Consider the following 27,542-nt stretch of genomic DNA (forward strand, 5'->3'; position numbering starts at 1 on the left):
ATCATTAGAAAGAGCATCTTCCGCAGAAGACCATGATACCAAAATCATTAAATTTGGTTCAGTACTTTTTATTCTACGCCAATTTCTGTAAATACAGTCATTTTCATTTTTTTGCGACTTATGAGATAATAATTTGGATGCGACACGCGTTCCATACGGCAAATTGTATAAGCTCGTTGATCCATGTCAACAAAAGATAACGCTTTCATATTGGGCGCGCGCACACACAGACACAGACAGACACACACACACACACACCGCTTTTTCCTGGCCAGTGCCCAATGTGAAAGCTGCTGTATCTTTTGTTGACATGGATCACCGAGCTTACACAATATTCACCGTATGGATCGCGTGTCGCACTCAAAACATTATCTCATAAGTCGTAAAAATACAAGAAGCGTACAATTATGACACCATTATGACACCATTATGACAGGTCGTCATTAATGACGATCTGTCATAATGGCTCAGACGAAATCCGCAAACTACGAGAAGAGCAACTAATCTATCGCCTCGGCTGCCTTCACCCCAATGGACTGAATGTTTCTTTCCGTTCTTTCTCCGTTAGGGAATAATCCTTCTTTTTTATCTTCGTTTCCTTCTCCCTCTCTCTCTTTCTCTCTCTCTCATCTGCAATTTTCTACCTCCTTGCTTTGTGACGTGCTTTCTCTTTGTTCTTTTTGACGTCCTATTTTGTACGCTTCTTGTATTTTCCTTACCTTCCTAGTTTTCTTTGTGACGTCCTACCTTGTGCGCTATTTGTCTATGTGCGCCCTTGTGCGCTTTTTGTGTTTGTGCGCATCTTGTTATGGATGCGCTACCATCACAGTGACGACGCATCTTTTATTTTGATCTGCTTCAAAATAAAGTGTCAAATGTATTGACTTGACAAAGCCCTATGGGCGAAAATTCGTCAAATTTACGTCTCCAACGGAGTTTATATTGACCTACTGTTGTGAATCTATATATATATATTTTTTTTTTTTTTTTTTAATACATTCTGAATTTGACATTCAATCATCATTGTGCATTGTCTATCTTTACACATGTAGACCAAGATAATCTGAAGGTACTCTCAGTGATAAGGGATTTTGCATGTAGGCAGTCAACCCACTCTCTACACCCACTGGCTTTCTAGTGCGATTTGGTCATTGTTCCACCTGAGAGAGTGTATGTATCTAAAGTCAAGGACAAGCTCTATAGTAATTAACCAAATGCTGGTGAAATACAATAGGCAATATACACCAGAGTGCATGGACATGTTCAGGGATATCATTGGGACTCGTTGCCCTGAAATGGGAATTCCCCAGATTTTCCTATTCATTGCACCGATCACATGAACTTTATCAGCGAGGCAAGGTTCATCTTGAAAAACACAAAATTCTCAAGGAAGGAGAGAAGGTGAAGCCAACAGGATGCCAAAGGCCTTTGTACCTAGCGTTGCTTCCGTCCCTTCGCATTTATTACAGAGAACCATGTGACCTTCATGTATGCATTTGCCTTTACTTGTCTACTGCAGATTAATACATACCAATATGTGTGATCTGGTTTAAGTACATACAATATGTCCTGTATAGGAAGGGTGTGGAATTTGCACTTTATGCAGTAAGGTCTCAAAATAAGTGGGTGATTGGTTGTTGGGGGAGCCAAAAAGTTTGGAGTAGGCAACCAACAACTTTATCAAAGTTTGCATTACAAAGTACAAATAATTTTGTACCAGGAATCAAGAGGTTTGGTGTGACAATGGGAAAGATGTCCTGGTATGTTGTGTGCACAGTAAATATCTCCTTTTATTGTACATGTTTCCAAATCATGTCTGTGGCCAAACTTAATCAGAATTTTACCATCTCTTTTTTATATGTCATGAGTGATTAAAAATTGATGGATTTGTGAAATTAGAATCTCAGCTTTAGTGTCCTTTGGATAAAAAAAACCATTTCATTTATTTATTATTATTATTATTATTTTTTGGTCACGGTTAGTCATTTTCATTCATATCATGCACTTCACGTCCATGCAGTTCTAAAGCATTCCCAAGAATTTGACTTTTCTTTTTTTAAAAGTCAAGAGAGCATTTTCAAGGGATTAATCTCTGATGAACTTTCATGTGTTAAAATGTCGCTCATATCAGACATCAACTATCATAAAACTTGGCAGTCAGGACAAATAGTTAGCAACTTTTCTGCTAATATTTGGTATTTGGCCAAAAAGTGAAACATACATTTTCAGCTTTATAGTACCAAATGAAATAATCATTTCGTTGAGATTGCTCTATGAGACGAACACAAGTCGGCAAGAGCACCATACCAGAAGGGAATCGTCGGGGACCGTTTCATGAAACTTTTTGTCAGTGATTTACACCGACAACTGTTAAGAGCTACTGGAATCCTTGCGTCTGATCGGCTGATAGCAAATTTGTCAGTGAAAACCTCCGACGAACTCGTTGATGAAACGCCCCCCAGAAGGGAATCGTTGGGGACCGTTTCATGAAACTTTTCGTCGGTGATTTACACCGACAACTGTTAAAAGCTACTGAAATCCTTGCGTCTGATTGGCTGATAGCAAATTCGTCGATGAAAACCCCCTGCTTGGGGGGCGTTTCATCAACGAGTTCGTCGGAGGTTTTCATCGACGAATTTGCTATCAGCCAATCAGCCAATCTGATTCTCAAGTGCCTGTCATTTTTGGGTCTAAAAGTGTACTAACTAAACATTGTATTGACTGCATACGTACCACTATCATGAAGCTGATAGAAAGCACAATGTAAATTTGCAAAGTTTTTTCCCCACATCATCACTATGGTAGGAGTAACATGAGGGCCAGTTGCTGTTTTATTCATTTTTAAGGAGAAGGGGGAAAGAGTTGGATGATGCATTGCGCTATTGCTATGATGAGCATGTTCAGTAAATTCTGGATATATGCACACATGACAGCTACCATGGAAATAAGAAAGCAGGTGACAATTCATGCTTTATTTAAAAAGTTGTTATTTTCGCGAATTTCGCAAATCACAGTTCGATCGCGAATTTAACAACATGCAAAAATGTTGCCAGACGCTAGAGTAATAGTACATTTAAACTGGGCTAGATGGCAATTCACGAAAACAACATCTCGCGAAAAAGCCTGTGACCTCCTCATACGCGAAAATAACAGCTCATACAGTAGCTCAAAGACATGTACACAGATGACTGGTTGGTAATATGAGGATTTTACCTTGTAAACAGATTGTCAGGATAGAGATGTATAGTAATCTAGGTTTATTCCACATGTTAACCTGGGCAATGAATGACTGATACCACAGCAAGTGCATCATATTACATGTAGCTGTCTGATTTATAGTTGTATCATCAGTTGTTTGGGACAAACAAACTAGCAAAAAAAAATGGGATATGATTTTCAAGTGTGATGGACAGTTATTCCAGCTACTGATATCTGTGGCCCAAACTGTAATACAAGCCTGTGGTACTCTGCTTTTCCAACTATTGTTGACACCGAGTTACAGCTGGATTCTGCTGAACTTTTAGGAAAGTGTGGTGTCTTTAACATATGTGAGGAAACGTTTGCAGAACTGGGGAATTTCCCCGTCTTAGACAATGTACAGTATTTCCTGCATGTCTCCCCCCTCCCCCTCTTTTTTTTTTTTGGGGGGGGGGGGGCATGGGATGAGAATGGGGATGGAAGAATGAATGAAACTGATGTCTCGTAGACTATTTTACATTGTCCACTTTTGGTCCTGTACTAATGCCTAAGTCTCATCTCCTTTATTCCAAACAGAGATGGAGACTGGTGGTTAGCTCAGTCAACAGTTTCAGGCAACCAGGGCTACGTCCCCAGCAACTACATCGCTCCAGTGAAGAGCATAAATGCCGAAGAGTAAGTTGTCTCTCAGTTCTTCTTTTTTCTGTCTCTCACTCCAGGGTGCATCATTCTCTCTTGCCTCCTCTTTTCACCTTCTTTCAATCTCTCCAAGAGATATGTTCGTGTCTTCCTCGAATCCTGCTCGCTGCAAGTTATAAAGCAAGAAACAATGAAGGAAAACAGACAGATGAAGAATAAAGAAATGAATAGAAGAAGAATAAACAAGAGGAGATGAAGACTGAGGTAGAAGAGCAAGAGGAAAGAAAAGAGGGAAGAAATCAATCAAAGAAGGACAAGAAGAGGAAAAAGGAAGAAAGGAGAATGAGAAGAAAAGAGAGATGAAGGGGAAATAAAGGAGGTAAAAAAAACTGGGTGTGACATAAAGTGTACATGTGGCAAAACCACATAAGGCAAAGTAGGAGATTTCATTACAAGATGAATATGTAGTGCTGTTCCATTGCTGAATGTAAGGTGAGATTTGTGTTTTTTTCTTGAAGTTTCCTGTTTTTCTCTCATGATTCTGGTGTTCCCTTTCCCCGTTTGGCTGCTTGCCCTCTTCCCCCACACTTGCCTGTGATCGTTCGATGAGAACTTTCAATTCCTGGCTCTATTCACACTCTGTCAGTTTATACCAAAAGGTCATAAGTCCACCTTGTATGTTTGCGGTCAGAGATATCGGTAAATGATCAGCAACAATGTAGAGAACAAATAATCAGTGTTCATATTACTGATTTTGATTATTATTCTTTTCTGTTGCACTACATAATTTTTGTTTGTTTGTTTGTTTGTCTGCTTTGAGGTTGTGTCTGCCAGTGTGAATGTCAGCATCAGCTTAAAGAAGATGAGATATCATATTCTATGAACACATAAAAACAACCAATCTGTGAAAAGTTTGCATAGACCTGATGCAGAAATATGGAAGAGGAAATAACCATGTTGATGTATACTCCTAGTCAGATAGCATGGCATTGAGGAAAACCTTCAAATCAGGCATCACAATCACATGACTTACTGAAGTAACTCTATGTAGTTAGTGTATTCATTTCCTTATAAAATGTTTCAGGCATGAAAATATCCTTTATCTATCAAAGGGACTGTACAGTACTGGTTGAGGTAGGGATTCATGTTTTGAACATTCCTAAGTGAGATAATGAAAAGCCTCTTGTGAAATAAAAAAGAGCATGTAATTTTAAGAAGGATTCAACGTTTATTTGATGGAAATTGGTTTTCAAATGGCTGAGATATCCAAAAAAGTGCTAATAATAAAAGGCGACATGCCCCAACTTTATTAGTTTCTCTTTGTTTCACCTTGTTTTTGGATATCTCAGCCATTTCAAAACCGATTTTCATCGAATAAACTTTTGATACCCCTTAGAACTGCATGCTCTTTGACATCTCATAGAGTGGTTTCTGAATATCTCACAAAACGTTAAAAGCTTAATTGTCACCTCGACCAGAACTGTACACACCCTTTAATATGTTCTAGAAGGCATATATCAAATCTCATTCAGGGTTCCAGGACCAGTTAATCTAGTTTGCAGTATCAAGCATTCTCCAGGCCAAAGGAGTCAATGCTTTCAAACAGTAATCAAGTAAAAAATCATATTTTGAATTTTGTCCTGTACTCAATGAATAAGGAATTTCTCAAACACACTCAAATGTGTCAGCCAAGTTGTAGAGATCTACATGAAACTATTTTCAGTTCCCTAAAATCATGGACCTCCATGCTAAAATACAACATGATACAACTGACATAATTGTACCCTCATTTGTGATCTAGTCTACAATTTGATGTTTTTTTTCATTTTCAGTCAAATCTCTGATTTCAGGAAGTTTAAAGCTAAAAATGAAACAAGCAACAAACCAAACAGTCTGTCCTCACTGTGAAATTTTCTTTGCAGGTTTTACTTGGAACTAAAGCCTATGCAAACAGAGTACAGTACAAATATCACCTCCAGTTTCCAGGGAAAAGTACACAACTATGCCCAGTGACTGCTTGCAGTGACAGCATATTGTAAAACCAGAAATTTTCAGACGCATGAAAACTTTTGTGAATTTCAAAGGGAGCGAAGATTTGGGAAAGTAAATGCACATGAAAAGTTTTGTCTTCCCAATGCATTGAATACCAGTGGCAATTCACAAAAGTTTAATGTTGTGAAAAAGGCTGTTAGCCTCAAACTTTTAAAGTTTTATGCTCCAAAGTTTTATGAATAATTTTTAGATAGGGAATGTGTGTGGTTTTACAGTACATCTGTTAATGCCAAGTCTCCATGCCGTCTGCAGTTCATTTTGATGCATCCAGGCAAAAAAAATAAAGGGTTTGTGAGTGAAAGCATGGAACTTGCAACAGTGAGAAGTGCAGGTGTCATGGCCCAGTGGATTGCACACTGTGCATTGAATTAGGAGGTCTGGGGTTCAGGACCCGTAACGTCACTCTATCATTAACCCTTTGTCTACCACATTAATGCCTTGTCTATAGGTTTGTAAGTAAAATTTGTTCACATTCAACTCATTGGCACTGTGAGGGCTAGGCAAGCTGGTTTGTCTAGCTTGCTCCTATCTCCCATGTTGTTGAAAAGGGTATACCATTGGAAGTTATATGTGACCCGCTACAACAAAATGATCCTAAAGTCGGGCGAGGTCGATTATTTGAAAATTGCACGACACAATTCCCTAATCTTTCTGCTTTAAATTGATATATAACACATCTTATAAAAATAATCGGCTGCGGAGATATCGATGTTTAAAAAAGAGCATGTCGAGACGTCTGGGAAATCACTGTTTCGAGAAAAGCGCCCTAAAAGTTCTCTTTGCGACGCAATCACGATCAAGGGACACGCAAGTCAGTATTCACCTCCGGACAATAGAAGGTAAGCCCTAGCAACCCCCGAAATGTTCATTCAAACACAGCGTCGACGGTCTCCTCACCGACCAATCAGTGACCAGGAGGCCAGGAGAAGTGGCTGGGCATAGCGCACCCCGCCAACATTCACCGGTCGACTGGGCAGTGTGCGAGCTTCACGCTTCGGTTAGCGGCAAGCAGCAAACTGACCAATGAGATCACTCTGGTCGTTGTTAGGGGCAGAGCCTATGTGTGGCGCTCAATCCAAATGTTCGAACCAGTTTCTGCTTCGTTGAAACGCCAAAAAAACATGGCCCAGAAAAACGCTATTTTTTAGTCTTTTCTTCCATCATTTTGCTTCAAAATTTCGACAGATGATAGAAGACATGTCAGACTCTAATAATATGTCAAATTCAGAAAATCGTAAGTTTTGACCAATTTTGATGCTCTGACTTCAAACTCGATTTTCACGGCTTCGACCGTGCGCGACTTTAGGACCATTTTGTTGTAGCGGACCACATATGTTTATATGGTTAGATCTAGCACATCTACAATAGTGTAAAATGGCAGGCCAGGGGCTGCTCCCCAGGGAATAGAATGAGTGTGGTTCAAGTGCTGGATGGGTAGATTCCACTGACAGGGATAATGAGGTTTTTAAAATGTGCTTTGAGTGTTGCTGGAGGAGGAACAGTGCTATCTAGGAATAGCTGTTATTATATATTTTTTTCTTACATCAAATGTGATATGTGATCTACACACATATATGTTGTGCCTTTTTTGTTTATGCTGTATTTCTTTTTAAAGATATGAAATAAATTGTGAATGTGTAGAGGAGGTTGCTAATGATATTGTGTGGAACTTTTCTCTACTTTGGCAGCTGGTACTTTGGCAAGATTGGTCGCAAAGATGCGGAGAAGAAGCTCCTGTTGCCTGGACTCCAAAAGGGAACTTTTATTGTCAGGGATGGAGAGGCCAACCCAGGTGAGCTGAAAGTCAGATTTAGGAAAGCGGACAGGAGAGAGGCGACTTCTGTTAAACGGATTCCTCAGGACCAGCAGTTTTCTTTCATTATAGAACTGAAAGTTTACGTTTCGTTATAAATAAAATGAATTTTGAACCATAGACTTTAAATGATGATAATTTTGGGAACTGCATCTTTACTAAGTTGTAACAAAGTTTCATGATAATGGTGTTTGTTGTAATGGGAGTGCCCATTGTTGAAAATTACTTTCTATGTTGAATTTATTTTATGTTCGTACCCAAGTTAAATCACAAGAGAATGACAGTACTTCTGCAGGTTAATATCATTGTGTTCACAGTTACACAAAAGTCTAAAATACAAGATTGTGTGCTGCATAGATATGGTACTAGTCTTACTACAATATTTCACAGAGACTCCAACTCTCCCATTTTCGACAGGAGATCTCCCGCCGAAAGCCCATTTTTGCAAAATCTCCCAGTTCTCCCGCTTGATATTTAATTTCTCCTGCCCTGGCTCTGTGTCTCCTGCTTGAAATGATTTCTTACTTACTATCATTTTATGTTGAAAAAATAAGCCGTAGATAGCACAAGAGAGCATCTAGAACCCAAGAGCTTCCAGGGCCCTTAAGCGGGCCCTGGATCCCGGCCGTAAGGAACTTCACGCTTTGCGCTCGTGATGTGTGCGAATGGAGTCTCCCGTTTGCTTAGGGTTTCAGGCGGGAGAATCTCCCGATCAAAAGGTGCTTGGGGTTGGAGCCTCTGATTTCATGGCATTTTGTTGCAATGTACTGTGCATGACAAATATAAGAAGAATAAAGATATAAAGAAGGAGAGTTGTTGGTATAGCAGTCAATATCTGAAGGTCAAGAAATGCCATTTCTGTTGTTGTGACACTAACTTGCACGCAGAAGCAAAAATCAAAATATGGACTGTTAGTGTGCAGTTCAATTCAAATCAATTCTAATTCTCCACTCATGGGGTGGAACCCTCTCGGTAGCTTCATCAGGTTTAGTCAACATATTTTCCCTTGATATCTAGTGGCTCATCTCATCAGTCTTAACGGTCAGGTTTATCTATCATTTCAATGATATGACTGTCCTGAGTTTCTTGCAATTGTTGTTGTAGCCTTAGAGGGGCGTGCTCTAACAACAGGAAACTGTGAGCCGGAAGGGACCATCATATCATAGCGCCCCCAGTGGTGACACTCACACAACTATATTGTAATTGCACTCACCTGGAATGAGTTGCTCTCCATGTAGAAAATGTCTGACTCTGGCTAATGATTAACCTTCTGCTCTGCCCCACTCTGTCCCTTTACTTCAGGTACCTATTCACTGTCGGTGCGAGACTTTGATCCTAACAAGGGAGACCACATCAAGCACTACAGAATCAGGAAGCTGGACAACGACTCGGGGTTCTATATCACACAGCGGAGCCAGTTCCAGACGCTACACGAACTCGTCCAACACTATGAGCGTGAGTTCAGCAATGGTCTATCTCAATCACTGTATATTTGTAATGAAGAAGGAAAAAAAAGGAAGAAGAAAAATATGTATGTTTATAAATGAAATACACGAATACTTCCCTTTCTACATTGTATCTCAATATGTGCCAACACATTTTATGATAGCAAAAGGAAAGAAAAAAATGAAATTGTATGTTTATGACATATAAAAACATATGTATACATGTTTTCTCTGTCATATCTCACATTGTGCCAACATTTTTTAAAACAGCGAAAAGACAGAAAAAATGAAAATACGTATTTTTGCGACATGAAAACATATGTTTATATGTTTTTCTGTTTTATATTGTGCCAGCAGTCTTGAGGAAGTCATAGTGTGTGTCATATGGTCATGATCTAAAGTGACAATGAGGTTTTTCGTCCCCATTCCACAGGGTCTTCTGATGGGCTCTGCTGCACGCTGACGACGCCATGTCCGAAGGAGAACCCCAACACTGGAGGTCTCGGCAAGGACCAGTGGGAGATCCCCAGGGAGTCCCTCCGGCTAGAGACCAAGCTCGGCTCTGGCCAGTTTGGAGACGTTTGGAAAGGTGCTGCTGCAATCGTGGCCTTGGGGGAAATTCCACTCCTGGGGGGTGTTTCATAAAGCTGTTCGTAAAGTTACGAACAACTTATGAGCGACTGGTAATCAGTTCTGATGTGCTATACTTATCAGAATTTCCATAATTCAGCACAAGAACTGATCACCAGTTGCTCGTAAGTTGTTCGTAACTTTACGAACATCTTTATGAAACAGGGCCCAGGGCTTTAATTAGCTTTGGTAGAGTAGCTTGGAAGGAAAACAGATTAGAGAAAGTTGCAGAAAGTTGGTCACCACTCCCCCCCCCCAAAAAAAAAAAAAATAAATAAATAAATAAATAAATAAATAAGAATGAGGATATTCGCTCCGTTAAAAAAAAGATACGTACATCCATACAAATTAAGTTTGGATAAGAGTGAGTTGAAAGGGGATGATATCATCACTTTTTCTTATTTTTATTGGAAGACTCTTAACCAGTTTAGGACGGTTTGATATTGCTACAACACGCATTTCGAGTATACTCGGGACTCGTCCTCAATGGGTTAAAGATTCCACATCATGTTACTTGTGTTAATTAGGGGAATGGTCACATTTTATTTTAAAGATGAAATACATTTTATGCATTTGATTTTACTCTACTGGGGTTAACTTGAACATGAAATAGAGTTGCTCAGTTGAACATCTGGGGGCACAATCATGAAACATTCTATGTGTGTGTTTCACAACGTTGTCCGAAGGCCAGGGAGAGGCTGGCCATTTCCCAAACAATAACCATCATGTGGACAATCTTGACCCTTCTGGCATTTAACCAGCCAGGGTGACCTTTGAAATATCACGATAGGATGATGGTACTTGGAATATTCATCTCTCAGTTTTCATCGTAATCCACACCATGGGAATACTTTGGAGATATTTCCTCCATACCGTACAGACAGCTAATATCCATAGTGTGTGTATCTGTATCAATAACGATTACAAATAAGGAAACCGAAGGGATATATTTGAGCAAAACATACGAGTCATGGAGGTGGCATGAGAGGACAGTTTTTGACTGAGGTCACCATTTTGAGGTACCCATGGGATGTCAGTGTAGGGGGTTTTAGGGGTTTTCAGCTGTAAAACTGATCTGCTATCACCTAGAAATACACATGATGCTGTTTCTCACATGTTCTCACGTAGCACAGCCTCTGTAGGACAGATGCATATTAATGGAGCAAGAGAGGCAATTGAACTTGTTTGCGTTCATTCCTATAGGTAGAATGTTCAGTTATACATTGCCCGGTACAACAAAGTTATGAAGACCAAATATTTGGAGTTTCACATGTTTGCAACGGGTAGAGCTCAGTGTTGAAAAGATGTAAAACTTCGTAGAATGGAGTAGTAAAAACCTCTTGAAACATCTTTGAGAAGATTGGGCTCATAAAGAAGCTGTTGATTTGGCAGAGGGAGGAAATCAAGTTTGTAGCCATGGCAGTGTGTGGTGCTTCCAGAAGAAAGTGATCATTGCCACATTGTGCCTGGCACAAAGATGACATCAAAATCGTGTCACAGCCATTGTAGAGAATTCACTGGATCCATTTGAAATTTGGCATGCAGCCACAAGATGCCCTCGTCTTTCATTCAGCCTAACATGAATGTCTATCTTCTCAGCCAGGCAAATACGCATTATAAAGCATAAATGTAAAAGCAACATATTTCTTTTATCTGTGGACACATAACCTTCATTGGAAGTGGAACTCGAGAGTATAAGGAAAATTCCATACAAATAATAGGAAGAGCATATTTATCATTCACATCTGACCCACAAATCTACGCAGGAGGTAGATGAATATCTGGCCATTCATGAAATGCCCGTAACCAAAAATTGCCACTCCACAGCCAAATCATGTTTTCCACCTGTTAATCTGTGACGTCTACCGTTGTGAATCATTCGTCATCCTCAATGGCCGCAAAGTCAAAGTAGACATAGGGGAGATTTCCCGGAGGTGTCTTTGGCAATACGAGAAGGAAGCCACAACATATCTCCCGATTATTGGCCAAGTCTAAAATGAAAATAGTGATCAGGAAGTCGCCTGGAAAAATAATAGGATGACTGGGCGAGGAAGATTTTTAAGGGTAATAGACATTTGTAATTCTGGTAGGGAAACTAGGAAGGATATAGAGACGTCCATCTGCCGCACTCAAACACTCTCAAGGAAGGAAATGGCTGGCGGAAATAATCCTGACTGCTTGGTCACAGTCGTGGGTGATTTTAATGGGATTTTACCATTCAGGAAGACAAACGAATTGGGTAATTTCTTTTTCTGCAAATATGTGCCATCTGGGGTCAAATGGGTGACTTGTTTTGTTTAGGCATTATAGTGATATGCAACACTAAAGAACAAACAATAATTTTCTACTGGTCAGTCTCCACAAAGTACTTAAATCAGTGCATTTTAACTTTAAAAGTGTCCAGTTTTAATGATGATATAAGTGGTGCAAATGTTCATTGAGATAAACTGTAGTCCCCCTATCCTTGTCTTACTTTTGGTTTAGACGAAATGCCAAACAGAAAACTTTCTGACTAGACATTCATTTTGTCTTTCATGCATATTGCTATTACTGAATTATTTGCTTTATTTCCTCTGCCCCAAAAGACTTCCAGTTATATATATAAATTGCATTTGTTTGTGTGTGTGCGTGTGTGTGTGTGTGGTAGTTTTTTTTGCTAACTTGCTTGCTTCAGCTGTTAGTCCTCTCACACTTAACAATTTTTACAGCAAATTTCACCCAGGTGCATTTGAGTGAACCCGAGAGATCTTTTAGCATAACGCGTCGTGCGGGTGAAATCTTGTGAAATAATAGATGATTTTTTAGAATTTTTACCTTCTAACTGTTTCTGGTAAACTCCCTGGAGCTCGTAGGAGCTCCTTGCTGAAGCTGTAGTATGAAAGACATTGTGATGAAACTCTTGAGTGAAATCCCAAATAAATATTTAAGGTCATGTTTGTGACAGGTTGCAAACACATCTTTTATGCTGTTGGATTTTCCCTGATTTTTTTTTTTTCCAGCACTGGTGTGCACTTTCATTTTGAAGCAACAGTCTAGTATACCAACAGAAGCAGATCTAGAGGGGGGGGGGGTTGGGGGGAAACCCCCCCCCCCCAAAAAAAAAAAAAAAAAAAAAAAAATTCGGGGACCATTTTTTTTTTTTATCTTATCTTTTTTTTTAAAACTTTTAATTTTTAATTTGGCAATGACCTCTATACCAAAAATAGTGGTGTTTTAGATGCAAGAAAACGACATTTTCACACACAGATTTTCAAAAATTCTCCCTACTGTGGCAGGGGGGACACCACCCTCCCCCCTCGCTCGCTCCACTCGCTCAGGCTCGGTCGCTACGCTCCCTCGCATACCGCCCCCAACCCCCCCCCCCCCCCCCCTTTATAAAAAGCTAGATCCGCCCCTGACCAACAATGTCTAACCTGTGAGAAATTGATATTTCAGGCTTGTGATGTGTGCATATGTCTGCTGCAGTGCTGCAGACGAGAGAGATACAACTGGCAGCTCATTCGCTAGTATGAGAGAAATTCTTCCTGGGTGTTCCCTGTTTGATTCCCCGGTGAATCTCCCAGGTGATTCAGGAATGACTGGCATTAAAGGCCACATCACACTAGAGTGTATCAAGCCAACGGATGCCCAACGAATTCTAGAATTTGAAAATACATTTGCATCATTGCTATTTTCTAGAATAATTCTTAACATGTTTGGCATTCTTTGTATTCAGTAGCTATTGGTAGGGATTTGCAGAAATTCGCTGGATCCGATTTTTTATTTTTGACATGTCCAAAATGATAAATTTGCTCCAGCGTACCTCTGCAAATCATGTCCAAGATATCAAAAAATCTGTTCAGCACATCTCTGCTAATCCTACAAATAGCTAATGAATACTAAAAAATGTCAAACATGTCACAAACTATTCTACTATTAGCAACAGATATGAACACATCTTCAAATTTTTTAATTCGTCGGGCATTTGTTGGCTCAATACGCGCTAGTGTGACAGGGGCCTTAAAGGGATACGAGAGAGTTGATTAACAAGGTGCATTCTGTGTTGTTCTCTTTGCTGTCACGACAGGTTTATGGAATGGAAACACCCCAGTGGCTGTGAAGACTCTCAAGCCCAAGACCATGACACCAGCTGCCTTCCTAGCCGAGGCCAACATCATGAAGACATGTCGGCACGAGAACCTGGTCCAACTCTACGCAGTCTGCTCAGAGATGGTAAGCGCGGTTGTACCTGGCTTTTAATTAACCCTACTGCTATAAAATGTAAAATTTTTGTTGCTGGTGGTCAGGCCCGTATGCTGGCCGTACTCTACACGCATGACCGAGATGATCGTACGCACCCACATGCAACATGTGGAGGTCAGGAGGGGTCATATTTTTTGAAAAACGGAGTTATGGTGCAGCAAGCATGCACAGGGCATACATGCATGTATGGTAGTGATTAGCTTTTCTCTGATCATATTCTATCTCCCACTTTTCTACAGATTTTCATCATGAATTTGAGTTCTGCAAAATATGTGATTCAGCTTGTGATCATGCTGTGTACAACAAAGTCTAGTACTCAAAACCTTTGAGATGCAGGCTGCAGTGTATGGCATGATGATAAAGTCATGCAATATCGCTGAGCTGAGCCTCTGCAAGAGGCGTTGAGTAATCGCATCTAATTTTCCCCGTTTGTTATGACTGAAACATGGTCGCTTCACAACTAAAATGCATTTTCAGAGATTACAATTGGATATTTCTTTCCCAACACATAACAAGACGTTGTTATTAGTGATAGTACTCTTACTACTACTACTACTACTACTACTACTACTACTACTACTACTACTACTACTACTACTACTACTACTACTACTACTACTACTACTACTACTACTACTACTACTACTACTTCTACCACCAGTGGCAGATCCAGGCTGGGGTGCACCGGAGAAATTAAAAAAAAGAACAAATGGGGGGGGGGGGGGGGGGGTGGAGTGCGTGCACCCCCCTTTTAATTTTGTAAAGGCGCCCCCTCTTTACGGTATTCCTGGATCCGCCCCTGACTGCTACTACTATTGTAATGATATAAACAATTATAATAATGATAGTGATACTTTAGGCTATATGTGGTAGAATGCATAAAAGACCTGCATATGTTGACACTGTCATCATAAGGTATTAGACAATTACATCTGTTGGAACGTGATGTGTCTTGTACAAAATCCATGGAAATCCCAGAATTTCACAAGGAACATGACAATGCAAGCCAGGTGTCAGTAGATTTCATTCATGTAAGTTAAAATGGATCACTCGGACGGTGAAGCCAATAGTATTCTGATAATACATGGAACCTTGTGACATGTTACTCTGGCACGTACTCTGGGGTGTTGTTACATTGAGAGTTCATGTGAGTTCATCTCAAAGACTGTTGTATGCATGTGTCTCATGTACACATCTGTATTCTGTTGTTGCCTAGCTTTATGACTTTGTTATGCCTAAAACCATATGCATTTTCCAGTTGCTTTGGATCTTTTGCTCTGAAACCAAAAGGAAACAAAACAGAATGAAAGTAGCAGAGGATTTATACTTATGACATCATTGTGTCATCTGTTCTTGAATTTCTTTCTAATTTGGTACCTTTATATTCTCTGTAACTATGACTCAAGGAACCGATCTACATCGTCACAGAGCTGATGGCTCATGGCAGTCTGTTGGACTACCTGAAGGATGGAGACGGGCGCCATCTCAAGCTGCCCCAGCTGGTTGACATGGGAGCACAGGTCAGTCCACCAATCAGGAGAGAATAAAACCAGGGATTTGAGAGTTCAGAGTTCAATCTTATTTCAGATTTTTTTCTTACTCAAACCAAAACTCACTTTTCAAACTTTTTGGCAATTCAAATGGAATGTTCACAGTTTAATGCACTTCAGACTTTTTTTCGTAAGTTTCAGATTTTTCAGATTTGTTTGTTTGTTTGTTGTTGTTTTTTCTGGAAGTACTCTCACACCCTTGATTAAACAAACAACAAACAAACAAACAAACCTTCCTCAGAGTCCTTTGACTCTTGAGGTTGTGTTGTTTGAGTAAAACCACCAGAAAACACCCATTGAGTGTACACAAGAACTGTCTTCCAATTATCTTCATAGTGCACACTAGAAAGTGCCAAGATGGTTGTGCATGAAAACAGATCATAATGAATGAATAGGTAGCCAAAGCATTCCAGATACACTATGAAGTGAGTACAGTAGAATGAGAGACACCTCATCTTCACTTAACCTGTCTCATCGCCCAGGGCAAGTAAAATTTTTGTCAGGAAAAAACGTTTCTAAAAGTGTGGAAGCAGAACCAGTTCGATGAAGGTACATGTATGTGCAAATGAGTTGCTTTTCACATTACTTGTTTAGGCTAGTAAAGCTCTGGTTCATTTCTGTAAATTGTGTAGAGTGTACAATTCACCTGAGTGGGCAAGCACAGTACAACTGTACTTCTGCACATTCAAGTACTTTGTAAAATGTCTGTGGCAGAGTTTGAAGAAAATGAAAGCTGCATATCATGGCAAGGTCAGACCTTGAAGCTCAGTGATCTCATGGAGTGGAAGTGTGATATAATGATGCAGTGATACAATGGCACAACTACAGTCAACTGTACCATACAAACAAAGCAATGAGAAGGAAGAGAAGGCCAGGAATAGTTATTAAATGTGTCCCTCTGACTAATGCTGTTTTCCCCCCTCCCCCAGGTTGCGAATGGTATGGCCTACCTAGAGAGGAAGAACTATGTCCACAGAGACTTGGCAGCAAGAAACGTGCTGGTCGGCCTTGGCAACATCGCCAAGGTGGCGGACTTTGGTCTGGCGAGAATGATCGAGGACAACGAATACATGGCCAGACAAGGTGACAGGAGATATTTTTGAATACTGGTTTGGCCTTGAGCTCACAATAGTATCATCTTTTATTTCTTATAGGAGCTGCATGGTGAGACGAAATAAGGAGACATGGTCTCAATGAAATAATGGCTCCTAAATGTTCATGATATCTACTCAGTAATGAGTGTGCATGCATTGCCAGCTGAGGTTAGGGAGATGGATGGATTATAGGGATATGATGACATATATGGCATATCTTAACCCTTTAAGGACGGGCTGATTTGGTTGTAACATGCATTTCCCATAGACACTTGCCCGAGTATACTTGGGACTTGTCATCAATGGGTTAATATACTGAGTAGTACAAGGAGAAACATGGTGAAACAATGATCGGGTATGGCAGAAAATTTTGTTTTCAGTAGTATTATATTTTCATTTATCATTGAACACTCAGAGAGAGAAGGGTAGGACAAATTGGTAGAATTGGCTTGGGGCTCAAATGAAGGCTGTCTTTATTCTTTAGTAAGTGCATGAAATGTTGAAATAGTATTATATATATGTTTGTAGGGATTTGATCTATTTATTTAACCTTATAATAGGGAATATTAGAGGGTTTATTTAGTTATGTTATGTTTGATATTACTGATTGTTATGCTAACTGAGACTCATGTTAGTTATTTGGGTGTGTGTGTGTGTGTGAGTGTGTGTGTTATTTTGAATTTTCTGATATAAGTTTTGTTTGTAGTATTATGTTATTATTTTGTAAATTTAAAATTGGGGGCTGAGAAGGGTTGAAGTAGTTTGATTTATATAGGGTTATAAAGAATTGATATATTGTATATGTATTGTGTAATAGACTTGTAGGGTGTTGTTTGTTTTCATTGTGCTTTATATCATAGACGTAATTATGTAATTGTGATGTGAATTATGTGTACTGTTATGATCATTTTGTTGCAATGTAATGCCAGTGGAAGCCAAATTTCTATGTCTGACATAGACCAATAAAGAAATGAATAATATGAAAAGACACAGTGCAGGAGGTGATCCGCAGTCGTGTTGTTGCTGAAAATGCAGCCATATTGTATCTTTCTAGCGAAACGTAGCATGTCAGTGTGGGAAAGATCTTGTAGATGGTGCAGATTTTTTGTCTCAAAGTAGTGTTGTCCTGATATCGTGGTGAGGGAAATGCCAGGGTAAGGAGAGGTAGACATGCTGGTTTGATTTCTTTCTGAGTCAACATTATGTCATCTTTTATTTCTGTTATTTACGTTTGAGGTATATGCTTCTGAAATTGTGCTCTGTGCATAACCAGGTTGAAGTTATTAGTCCATAAGTGTCCATGTGCGCACAAGCCTCATGACAGTGTATCTGTTCACTTTTTAACAGGCGCCAAGTTCCCCATCAAGTGGACTTCTCCAGAGGCCGCCCTCTACGGCCGATTCACCATCAAGTCAGACGTGTGGTCCTTTGGTATTCTTCTGACAGAGCTGATCACATATGGCCGCATTCCCTACCCAGGTATGTGGGACACAAAGAGAATATTTTGTGATGGTGTGGTCTTTATAGGAGTGGTAGCCCTCTTCTACAGGATGTCTCGCCCCCATTTCATAAAACTTTGGCAACTTTGCAATTGATGGTAGCTCTGCAATCAGTGTTAACTACCGTGGCAACACTGGTCCACAGCCAGTCAAAGTCAAGAAATCCCCAGTAAGAACCATTGATAGCAGAGTTACCATTAATTGTAAAGTTACTATAATTTCTTGCCACTGGGCCATGGTTAAGAGGTGTCATGGGGAGCTTGAAAGCAGGTTTCTTCAGGGACAGCAGTAGTGAGAGTTAGATGTGCGACGCAAACGCTATTTAGACGATGCTAATTAGGCCACAAATGGTGTTCTGCACATGCACAAGACAGCTGTGTCCATTGTCGAACCCAGGAGGCTGCATCGTCTTAAAGGACAAGTTTACCTTCATAGACATGTGGGTTTATTGAATGCAGCAGTAGAACTCATGAGTGAGAGTTTGAGGAAAATCGGATAATCCGTTGAAAAGTTATGAATTTTTATGCCTCCGCCACGAAGTGGTGCCGGAGGCATTATGTTTTCGGGTTGTCCGTCCGTCCGTCCGTCTGTCCGTCATTCCGTCCGTCCGTCCGTCCTTCCGTCCGTCTGTAATGAATTTTGTGGACAAGGTAACTATCAAAACCTCTTGAGGTATCCTAATGAAACTTGGCATGTATATGTATTAGGGGGTGAAGTTGTGCCTATCAACTTTTGGGTGCACATTCTCAAGGTCAAAGGTCAAAAGGTCAAGGTCAAATGTATAAAATGTCACTATTTCCACCATATCTATTGAATGCCAGAAGAGATTTTCTTGAAACTTGGTGTATACATGTATTACCCAATTAAGATTCTCTGGTGAAAGTTTGGGTCATGAGGTCAAAGGTCAAAGGTCAAAAGGTCAGGGTCAAATACATAAAATTTCACTATTTCCACCATATCTATTGAATGCCTGAAGATATTTTCTTGAAACTTAGTGTATACATGTATTACCCAATTAAGATTCTCTGGTGAAAGTTTGGGTCATGAGGTCAAAGGTCAAAGGTCAAAAGGTCAAGTAAAATTATTAAAACTTCTTTGTTTTCTCTGTACCTTGGAAAATTGTTCAAGGTATCTTCATGGAACATAGTATATGCATGTACTGACTGGAAGTGATTATCTAGAGAATGTAGGGTTCATGGGGTCAAAGGTCAGGGGTCAAAGGTCAAGTGCAACACTTCAAAATTTTACTTTTTCCCTCATATTTATGCAATGCCAGCAGGGTTATTTTTTTTTTTAACACTTGGTGTATGCATGTGTAACCTAATAGAAATTCTCTGGAAAGTTTTTTTTTCTTCTTTTTTTGCCTCAAAGGTCAAAAGGTCAAAAATCAAGTGAAAGTGCTGAACTAACTTTTTCCTCCATATCTCGGAAGTGGCTCAAGTGATCTTGAAACTTAGTACATATTATGCATGTTCTACCTGAAAGTGATTATCTTATGAATTTCAGGGTCAAAGGCCAGATGAAAATGGTAACAATTTACTATTCAATACAGAAATTGCACTTTTTCTCCATACCGGTACCTTGAAAATTACTCAATGCATAAATGTGTGAATGGGTCAAAGTCAAGTTAAAGTCCTTAAATCCCCAAATACATGCTCTCCTATTCATCCACTTAAACCTAGGTCATGGAAGGTGAACATTGAACACATTTGTGACAAACTTGTCATTTCAATATCTTGCCAATTTTGTGAAAATGTAATCACACATTGTCCACATGTACTATCTAGACCTATTGGGAAAATCATGCATTAATGCGGAGGCATACCAGTCACCAAAGCGACATTTCTAGTTGAAGTTTCTGCTCAGTCACGGCTGGATGAGAAGACTACTATAGCTTGTGATGTCACATGTGAACAACGATATAAAGAAAGAATGAAGAAAATTCAACATATTTTCACTTTCTCGCATAACAAAAGAACACTTGACTTCTCTCTTTCAAAAGGCAAGGTAAATAATATTACCCTTAACATACTTCAGTAACAAGTCGAAGAAATGTGCACTTTATTCAAAAAGTAAAGTTTTGTGAAATTCTCTTTTTATTTTTCTTATATCGTTGTACGCATCATACACTGTAGTAGTCTTCTCATGTAGCAGTGACTGAGCAGAAACTGTAAAAATTCATAACTTTTGAATGGATTGTCTGATTTTCCCCAAAATTTCACCGATGTGTTCTACTAATATTTTTGCCTTCACTCAATCCATATGTCTATGAAGGTGGACTTGTCCTTTAAGGCCACCGCACACTATATGACTTTCGGTGGCACGACCAACCAACTTTAAAGCTGAAATAAATCAGAATGGTCTCAGAATGAACCTACTTGTTTATTTCAGATCCAAAGTTGGTCAGTCGTGCCATCGGATGTTGTGTAGTGTGCGATGGCCTTTAGCAGTCACGTCGCAGATATAAAGCTCACTACTGTTTCCATGTAGGATGACAGTAAATGGTCACATGATATCGCAGGGAACAAGTAGTGACTTCCTTTACTGTTGATAAGGCGAAGATATGATGTTTACATGTTATATGAACTGTAAAGCTCTAAAAAAGGCTTGTGTTTTGTTTTGACAGTTCATGTTTGTAAAATGATCAAGGAAGCTGTTGAGGAGACTTTATACATCACTTATAGCTTAGATGCAGATGTTCTGAAAAAGATGTGTATAATATGACATTTGTTTAATAGCAGCAAAACAAGTTTTGTCATTTGGCTTCTCTGACTATACAAGTGGTATTGTTAATCACTGTTTGATTTGAAAATTCAGTAAAAAGTCTCCATGGCAATCAAGATATCTGCTTGTAGAATTGTTTATCTATTCATTTACTTCCAATGTCTATTTCCTGCTTTCATGTCATTAGCAGTAGAATGATCATGATGATAATTATGGAGACAATGGTGTGTCGAAAATGACAATGACAGCGAGTATCACCATTATCTAATAGTGATCATCATGGTCTCCTTAAAGGGATGGTATAGTATTGGTTGAGATGAGGATTGGGCTTTTAACTTTTTGTGAGATACTTAGAAACCACTTTGTGATATGTTAAAGAGCATACAATTCTGAGAAGAATTCAAGAATTTGTTTGATGAGAATTGGTTTGGAAATGGCTGAGATATCCAAAACCAAGTGAATTTAGTAAAAGGTGGGTCCCGCCTTTTATTAGGATGGCTTTGTTTGGATATCTCAGCCATTTCAGAACCAATTTTCATCAATTAAACTTTGAATTTCCTCCTAGAATTATATGCTCTTTCATATTTCCGAAGAGGTTTCTCATTATCTCAAAAAAATCGTCAACAAACAAAGTTGGATACCTGAAGCCCCATCTCAACTGAAACTACATGTTTACCAACCCTGAACATGGATTCAGGCCTGTATTTTGTGTTTCTGTCGTTGTTCATGATAGCGTGATGATGATGCATCCATTTTTCATTCCTCTCTCCATCACCCCTCCACCATCTCGTTACCAGGGATGATGAACATGGAGGTACTGGAGCAGGTGGAACGAGGCTACCGCATGCCTCGAATGCAGAACTGCCCTGACTCCCTCTACGACATGTGCATGATGAAGTGCTGGCACAAGGACCCTCAGCAGCGGCCCACCTTTGAGTTCCTCCACGCGTTCCTCGATGACTACTTTGTATCCACTGAGCCCAACTACCGGGAAGCCGATTAAAGATGTGGGGAGGGAGAGGCAGGGCTGAAGATTTAGGCGTGTCCTCTCCCCTCCCCGTTTGGGGCGTGTCCGATGTAGAAAATAATGTTCATCGCATGAGAGAGAGAAAGAAAGTGAGAGAGAGAGAGAGAGAGAGAGATAGAGAGCAGTCACTTTAATAAGGAATTGATTTGTCAATATTTTTGTAGGTGCTTTTTTGTACTTTTTTGGGAGATTATGGATTTCTGAAGACTATATTTTCCTCTTCTCCTTTTGTGACAAGACATCATCTGCCATAAAATCACCTCCCGCACGGTCACATCGAGTGTGATCTCTGTGTCTCATCTCCTGCCATTCATTCTGCAGATGGTGATTCATTCTTTTTTCATTTTAATTTCTTTCTTTGCCCGCACCCACAGCCTGAGCGTTGCACCGAATGGTGGCGTCATTCTCAGAGGACGGCACTGAGCGAGAACCCCTTCACCGAAATGCAAGCTCTTCTTTTGTTACAGCACTCTCACCAAATTCAACATTTATGTAATCATTCAATTTGATGGACAGCGCATCATATTTCATTTATTCAAAGCGTCTTTGCTGCGTTTCTCTTCTTCTGTGACAAGAAAATATGATTATGTCTATGCCATGCATCCCCCTTCCTAGGGCATTCTTGTGATCTCCGATCTTGTCCATCTTGTGTTGTAGTCATTGTTCTCATGTTGAAATTCCATATACCAAGCTGCAGGATTCCACATGTGACATTCCAGTGTTCCCTTGGATATAAACTACATTTCCTATAACAACTTTTGTGAGTACTGTGATAAATCGTATTGTAATGATTATCATAAAAATAAAAAAGAAGGCTAAAAAGGTGAAAATTGGTAAGAAAGCATGATGTGAAGAAAGCAAGAGTGGTGAACTTCATTAATGAAGACAGAAGCTAGAAAGGGCAATAGAGACCCACCAGACCCTGAAGCTTCACTTGACATGTAACATTGAGAGATTTAAGATAGCAAGAAATACAATTATTGTGTGTGTTTGTATGTATGTATGTGTGTAATGGAGGGGAGGAGAGAGATATCCCCCACCCCCCCCCCCCCCCCAAAAAAAAAAAAAAAATTCAGGAAGGAGACAGACAGACAAACTGAGTAAGAATGAATGAACACAGTAATATAACTGAAGACAAACTTTTGAGTCCTTATGTTTGCAATACACTTGCATGTTGCCAGTTAAAGAACAGTAAGAGTATGTACTGAAAGCAAAGTCGGTAGACTTACTGGTACGCCCTACTGGTTCTCATGTGACAGTGTTGATAGTTTGTGAGTGAGGCAAGTCATTTTCCTGCAGCTGTATGAATTGCGACAATATTCTTGACTGTGTGAATCCCCTCGCCCCAAAGAGTGCTGGAGGCATTATTTGGTGAAGTCTTCGTATCCCAGTTTGATTCTCAAGAGAGAGATGACAATTTTAGTGTGAATTTTGAAGTGTGATTCCAATGTGTACTCGTCTCATTGCATGTGGATGACCTTCCCATGCAGCCCCAGTGCATTATGGGTAGCGATGGGTGCCTGTTTGTGTTGATCCAGTGCGATTTTTTTTTTTTTAATGATTTCAAACTCTGTGCCGCAGTGGTACATTCTTGCCGACATTGAACTCTGTGAGGCAGGTATTAAAGAGGTTGGTGTTCCATGAAGTGGTGACTCACGAAAACTTTGCGGAGGGGAGCATTGCTGTAACCCTTGTCTGCATTAGTCGGGTGCACTTGTGGTATCGCTTTATTTCAAAAGCTACTTTGACATTGGTGTTTGAGCTGTCCTGCCTGGTTGCTGTGTGCGTAGCGTTTCTGTACCTGAGATGCTCTCAATTACTGGCATTAATCTCTCGTCTCATTGTCTGTCATGGGTCACATCAGCCAGCTAATTCTCATGTTGTGTGTCTGCATAGGTTGAATAAAAGAACAAGTTTGTTTCATATGTGTTGTGTATCAAAGTTGATCTCCTCTGTAACAAGAAAGGAACAAAAGAAAAAGATTGTTGTATGCATATAAACTTTGAATGTGTGTCCAATTACTAAGATATTGTTGTAAATATTCTCAACAGAATGCAATTTGTGAAGAATATCAGTGCTCTGTGATATGATGGACATCACAGTTTGTATATTATTTGAAGCTGGTGTACCCAGATGTTATTTTTGTGTACATGTGTTTGTAAGCACAAGATCACTGAGAAAGAAAGCTGGTAGAAGCGTGATCAAAACTCGTAGCTTTTCTTTTCTCACCCCCAGACTGGTACTCAATAAGATTATTTCCTTGTTTATATTGTTTCATATTCTATTCAATTTTAGAAAGCGTAGTGTAAATGCTGTAGGTCTAGGTAATATTGTTGTATGGTCTTCTGCTGTCCGTCAGGCGGAGTTTTAAAAAACAACAAATATACAGAACAACTTGTACTCTTTTCAGATATTAAAATCACATACCTGTCTTATCTTTGGCAATGACACTTACACACTCATGACTGAACTAAAACAAAACCATCATTGGCTGACATTATGCATAGTTTGAAGACTGTCTAGTCTTCTGTGCAGTTTCTTTAATTGTGCTTTGTCAATGCCCCCCAAAACAAACAACCAAAACAAACAAAAACATGATCAAACGAACACCACCCCCCCCCCCCCAAAAAAAAAGGAGAAAAGTAATAGTCTCCATGTCAGACTTCATGTTATATGGCACATTATTTTTCTTGGTCACATCAGTCTTATTGCAATATTTATTCATTCATTTATTTGTTAACAAAAGACTCTATTTGACCATAGCATATTCAAATCATGTTTGTAAAGCTCTGAGGAAAATAATGTAATTTTCTGCAACTTTTGGCACATGCACTTCTGTTTTGATACTTTGTGCTACAGAACTCTGGTTTTGTAACTCTGTAGTGTCTACACTCTATGTTCAATGGAGGTGAACTGTGTATCATATGTAATTATGCCTAATGTATAGATATTTAAATGCAGTGCTACTTATATCAGTGCTTGTCTTCCTGTATAGGAGTCTAGTGATTGCAACCACCATGAAAAGTGCTTTCTTAGGATCTTTGTGGGATTAAAAAAAATGAACAGGGAGAGAGTGAGAGAGAGTGAGAGAGCATGAAATAGATGGAGAGAGAGAGAGAGAGAAAGGGAGAGAAAAAATGGAGAAATTTGATTTTCACAGATAAATCATGTGCCTTTGTTTTTCATCACCAAATCTCAAATTTAGCTTTGTTGTGACAGTGCTTACTATCTGTGCATATTGAGTGTGATTGGAGATCTTTACTGGGACAGTAACAGAAACCTATGTTTATATTGGATGCACTGTGCCATGTGTTCAAGTCTCCACGTAGACCATCTAGAATGGTTTGAAGTTTTCATGATGTACAGAATCATGAATTTAAAATGCCATGCAAATGTGGCCGACATTTTCAGACAGATGCTTGATTTGTTGTGTCTGACAAATCGTTCCATTGTGGTGAAAATTGAATTAATGCAAGGGTACTCATCATTGTTACATGATGATCATGCTGTTTTTGAGGGAAAGACTTTTCAGTGAGTCTAAAACACTGTGCACAGGGGAGCTGCTGTCAACTATTGCAAAATGAAGAACCCAAATTTGTACCATGAATCAGTTGTGCTCTTTAAAAAACATACCTTGTTACTGATTATTACTTGCGATGTTCCTGTAATGATCGCAGTGACTCAGACTGTGATTAAAGATGACGATACCAGCTTGTGCTGAATAATCAAGATTACTTGCGAGCATAATTTAGCCTTGTTGCACGTTTTTCCTTCCTTCATCTCATAGGAGTTGTAGGTCTGCGATTTGACGTTTAACTTTATCTTCTCTATTCCTTGTCCTCCAATAATAACAGTATTTGATAACTCCGTGGAGTTACAGACTTTTCCTTTTAAAAGTACATACAAGTCTTCAGTACTGCATTAATCTTTGCTAAGAGCACCAATGTGTACAGTACATACCCCTCTTCCTTTTGGTAAATATTTTGGCAATTGTTGTTTCTGTGTTTGTTGCAGTTGTTGTTTTTTCATCTGCTTCTCTGCATCCTATAGTAATGTTGTTAAAAGTGGATGGGTTTTTTGGGATTTTTCACATCCAAATTAGATGTTGTTTTTGTCTTCATAAACTGTGGTTTGTCAGTATTAAGTCAGGTGTCTCATGATTAATGTTACTATCATTGTATAAACTTGAGTGTTATCCGAGAAAGTCATTAGAGGAGGAGCGCAGTGGGAATAACACAAAACGACCAGAAACAGATTTTCAACACTTTGCCACAATAAGTTTGAAATTAGTGCATGCATGCCTGCAGTGCCATTGTCAAGGAGGTAGTGATACCAGGGCCCCATTTCATAAAGAGTTGATATGATAGCAACTCTTGTTGGAATTGTAATTGTCATGGTAACGACAAGAATCCAGCTTCCTCATTGGCTGTTGCTATAGGAAATTGCCATTCCAGCAAGAGTTGCTATCCTTACATCTTTTATGAAATGGGACCCAGGTCATGTTCATACATAGTGTTCTATAGCATTCCCATGGCTGTAAAAAAGAAAAAAAAAAAGAAAAAAAGTCCCCAAATATGACTACACCTGCACGTTATTACTTCTTCATGTTTAATTGGTTGAAGTCAGTTATTGTTTATTATGAAAGCACTTATATGTTGTCATTCTGTGTATCAAGTTTTTTTTTTGTTTTTTTTGGGTGCTTTTTTGTGTTTATTTTCCAAAGATTTGATTAGGCGTAATTTAAACTGCCTTCTATTGCGCATACTTTGGTGTTTCCATGCAACATTCCTTACTAATCTCATCGTCGTCGTACTACCATACTTTAGCTTTCCAGACTTTTTTCATCATGTTTGTCTTATGTACTGGCCGTTTTGTACTGAGTTCTTATATTCTCTGTAGACAATGGAATACATGTATATATAAATATATATATACATACAATCTATGAATATATAGTATTTTTAGCTGAGATGAAAATCATGTGGTACTAATATCAAATGACCATGAATATAATAAAAAGCTGTAAATTGCATATCATAAATGATTCAGTCAGTCTGTGTATGCGTAATCTCTTCCAAGTCAAATACTTGTCAGAATGATACGAGGTGAAATGGCTGTGATCAAACAGAGACTTTGAGATGCTGGGTTTTTGACTGTGATGTAAATTTGATAGTCGTTGATAAGTGAAGTTCGCATTTTCAAGGGACTTGGATCAATGTGAGGTGAACTGCCAGATTGATATACATGATAGTGGGTTTGTCAAGCTGTGTGATTTATATGAATAACACTGATATTCATACTGAAACATAATACTGTACAACCACAAATCTTCATGTGCCCAAATCTTTCGAAAATCTTTCGAGAATTAATTCGCATATTTAAATGTATAATAAAATTTATATATATATTTATACATTGTATATACATGAATGAACAACAGCGAAGGGTTGATTAAGGAAAGTCCATGAAAGATATTGTTTTAACGAATTTTCACCCAAAGGGCTCTATCAAGTTTCTGGCATATTTTATTTTAAGATGATTTATAAATCAAAACGAAAGGTGCGTTGTCAGTGGTAGTGTGCCCATAATAATTATGCGCACGTATACAAGTAGTGCACTTTCTATCTTT

The 27,542-nt window shown here is 39.2% G+C and overlaps 1 protein-coding gene across 1 annotated transcript in view; it reads left to right on the forward strand.

Moving 5' to 3' along the window:
• Positions 1-22,961, forward strand: part of LOC139731734 (tyrosine-protein kinase yes-like) — a 69,652-nt gene extending 46,691 nt beyond the window's left edge. The window contains exons 4-12 of the mRNA XM_071642613.1: positions 3,775-3,873; positions 7,578-7,681; positions 9,005-9,157; positions 9,581-9,736; positions 13,844-13,989; positions 15,426-15,539; positions 16,499-16,652; positions 18,011-18,142; positions 21,684-22,961. Coding sequence (XP_071498714.1) covers positions 3,775-3,873; positions 7,578-7,681; positions 9,005-9,157; positions 9,581-9,736; positions 13,844-13,989; positions 15,426-15,539; positions 16,499-16,652; positions 18,011-18,142; positions 21,684-21,889 — 1,264 coding nt within the window. The 3' untranslated portion in view covers positions 21,890-22,961. The remainder of the gene's footprint in view (positions 1-3,774; positions 3,874-7,577; positions 7,682-9,004; positions 9,158-9,580; positions 9,737-13,843; positions 13,990-15,425; positions 15,540-16,498; positions 16,653-18,010; positions 18,143-21,683) is intronic.
• The last annotated feature ends 4,581 nt before the right edge of the window (positions 22,962-27,542 follow it).

Source organism: Diadema antillarum, unplaced genomic scaffold, assembly GCF_040938485.1.
Source record: "Diadema antillarum isolate AM-2024a unplaced genomic scaffold, OU_Dant_1.0 seq00000383_RagTag, whole genome shotgun sequence".
NCBI classification, from domain to species: Eukaryota; Metazoa; Echinodermata; class Echinoidea; order Diadematoida; family Diadematidae; genus Diadema; species Diadema antillarum.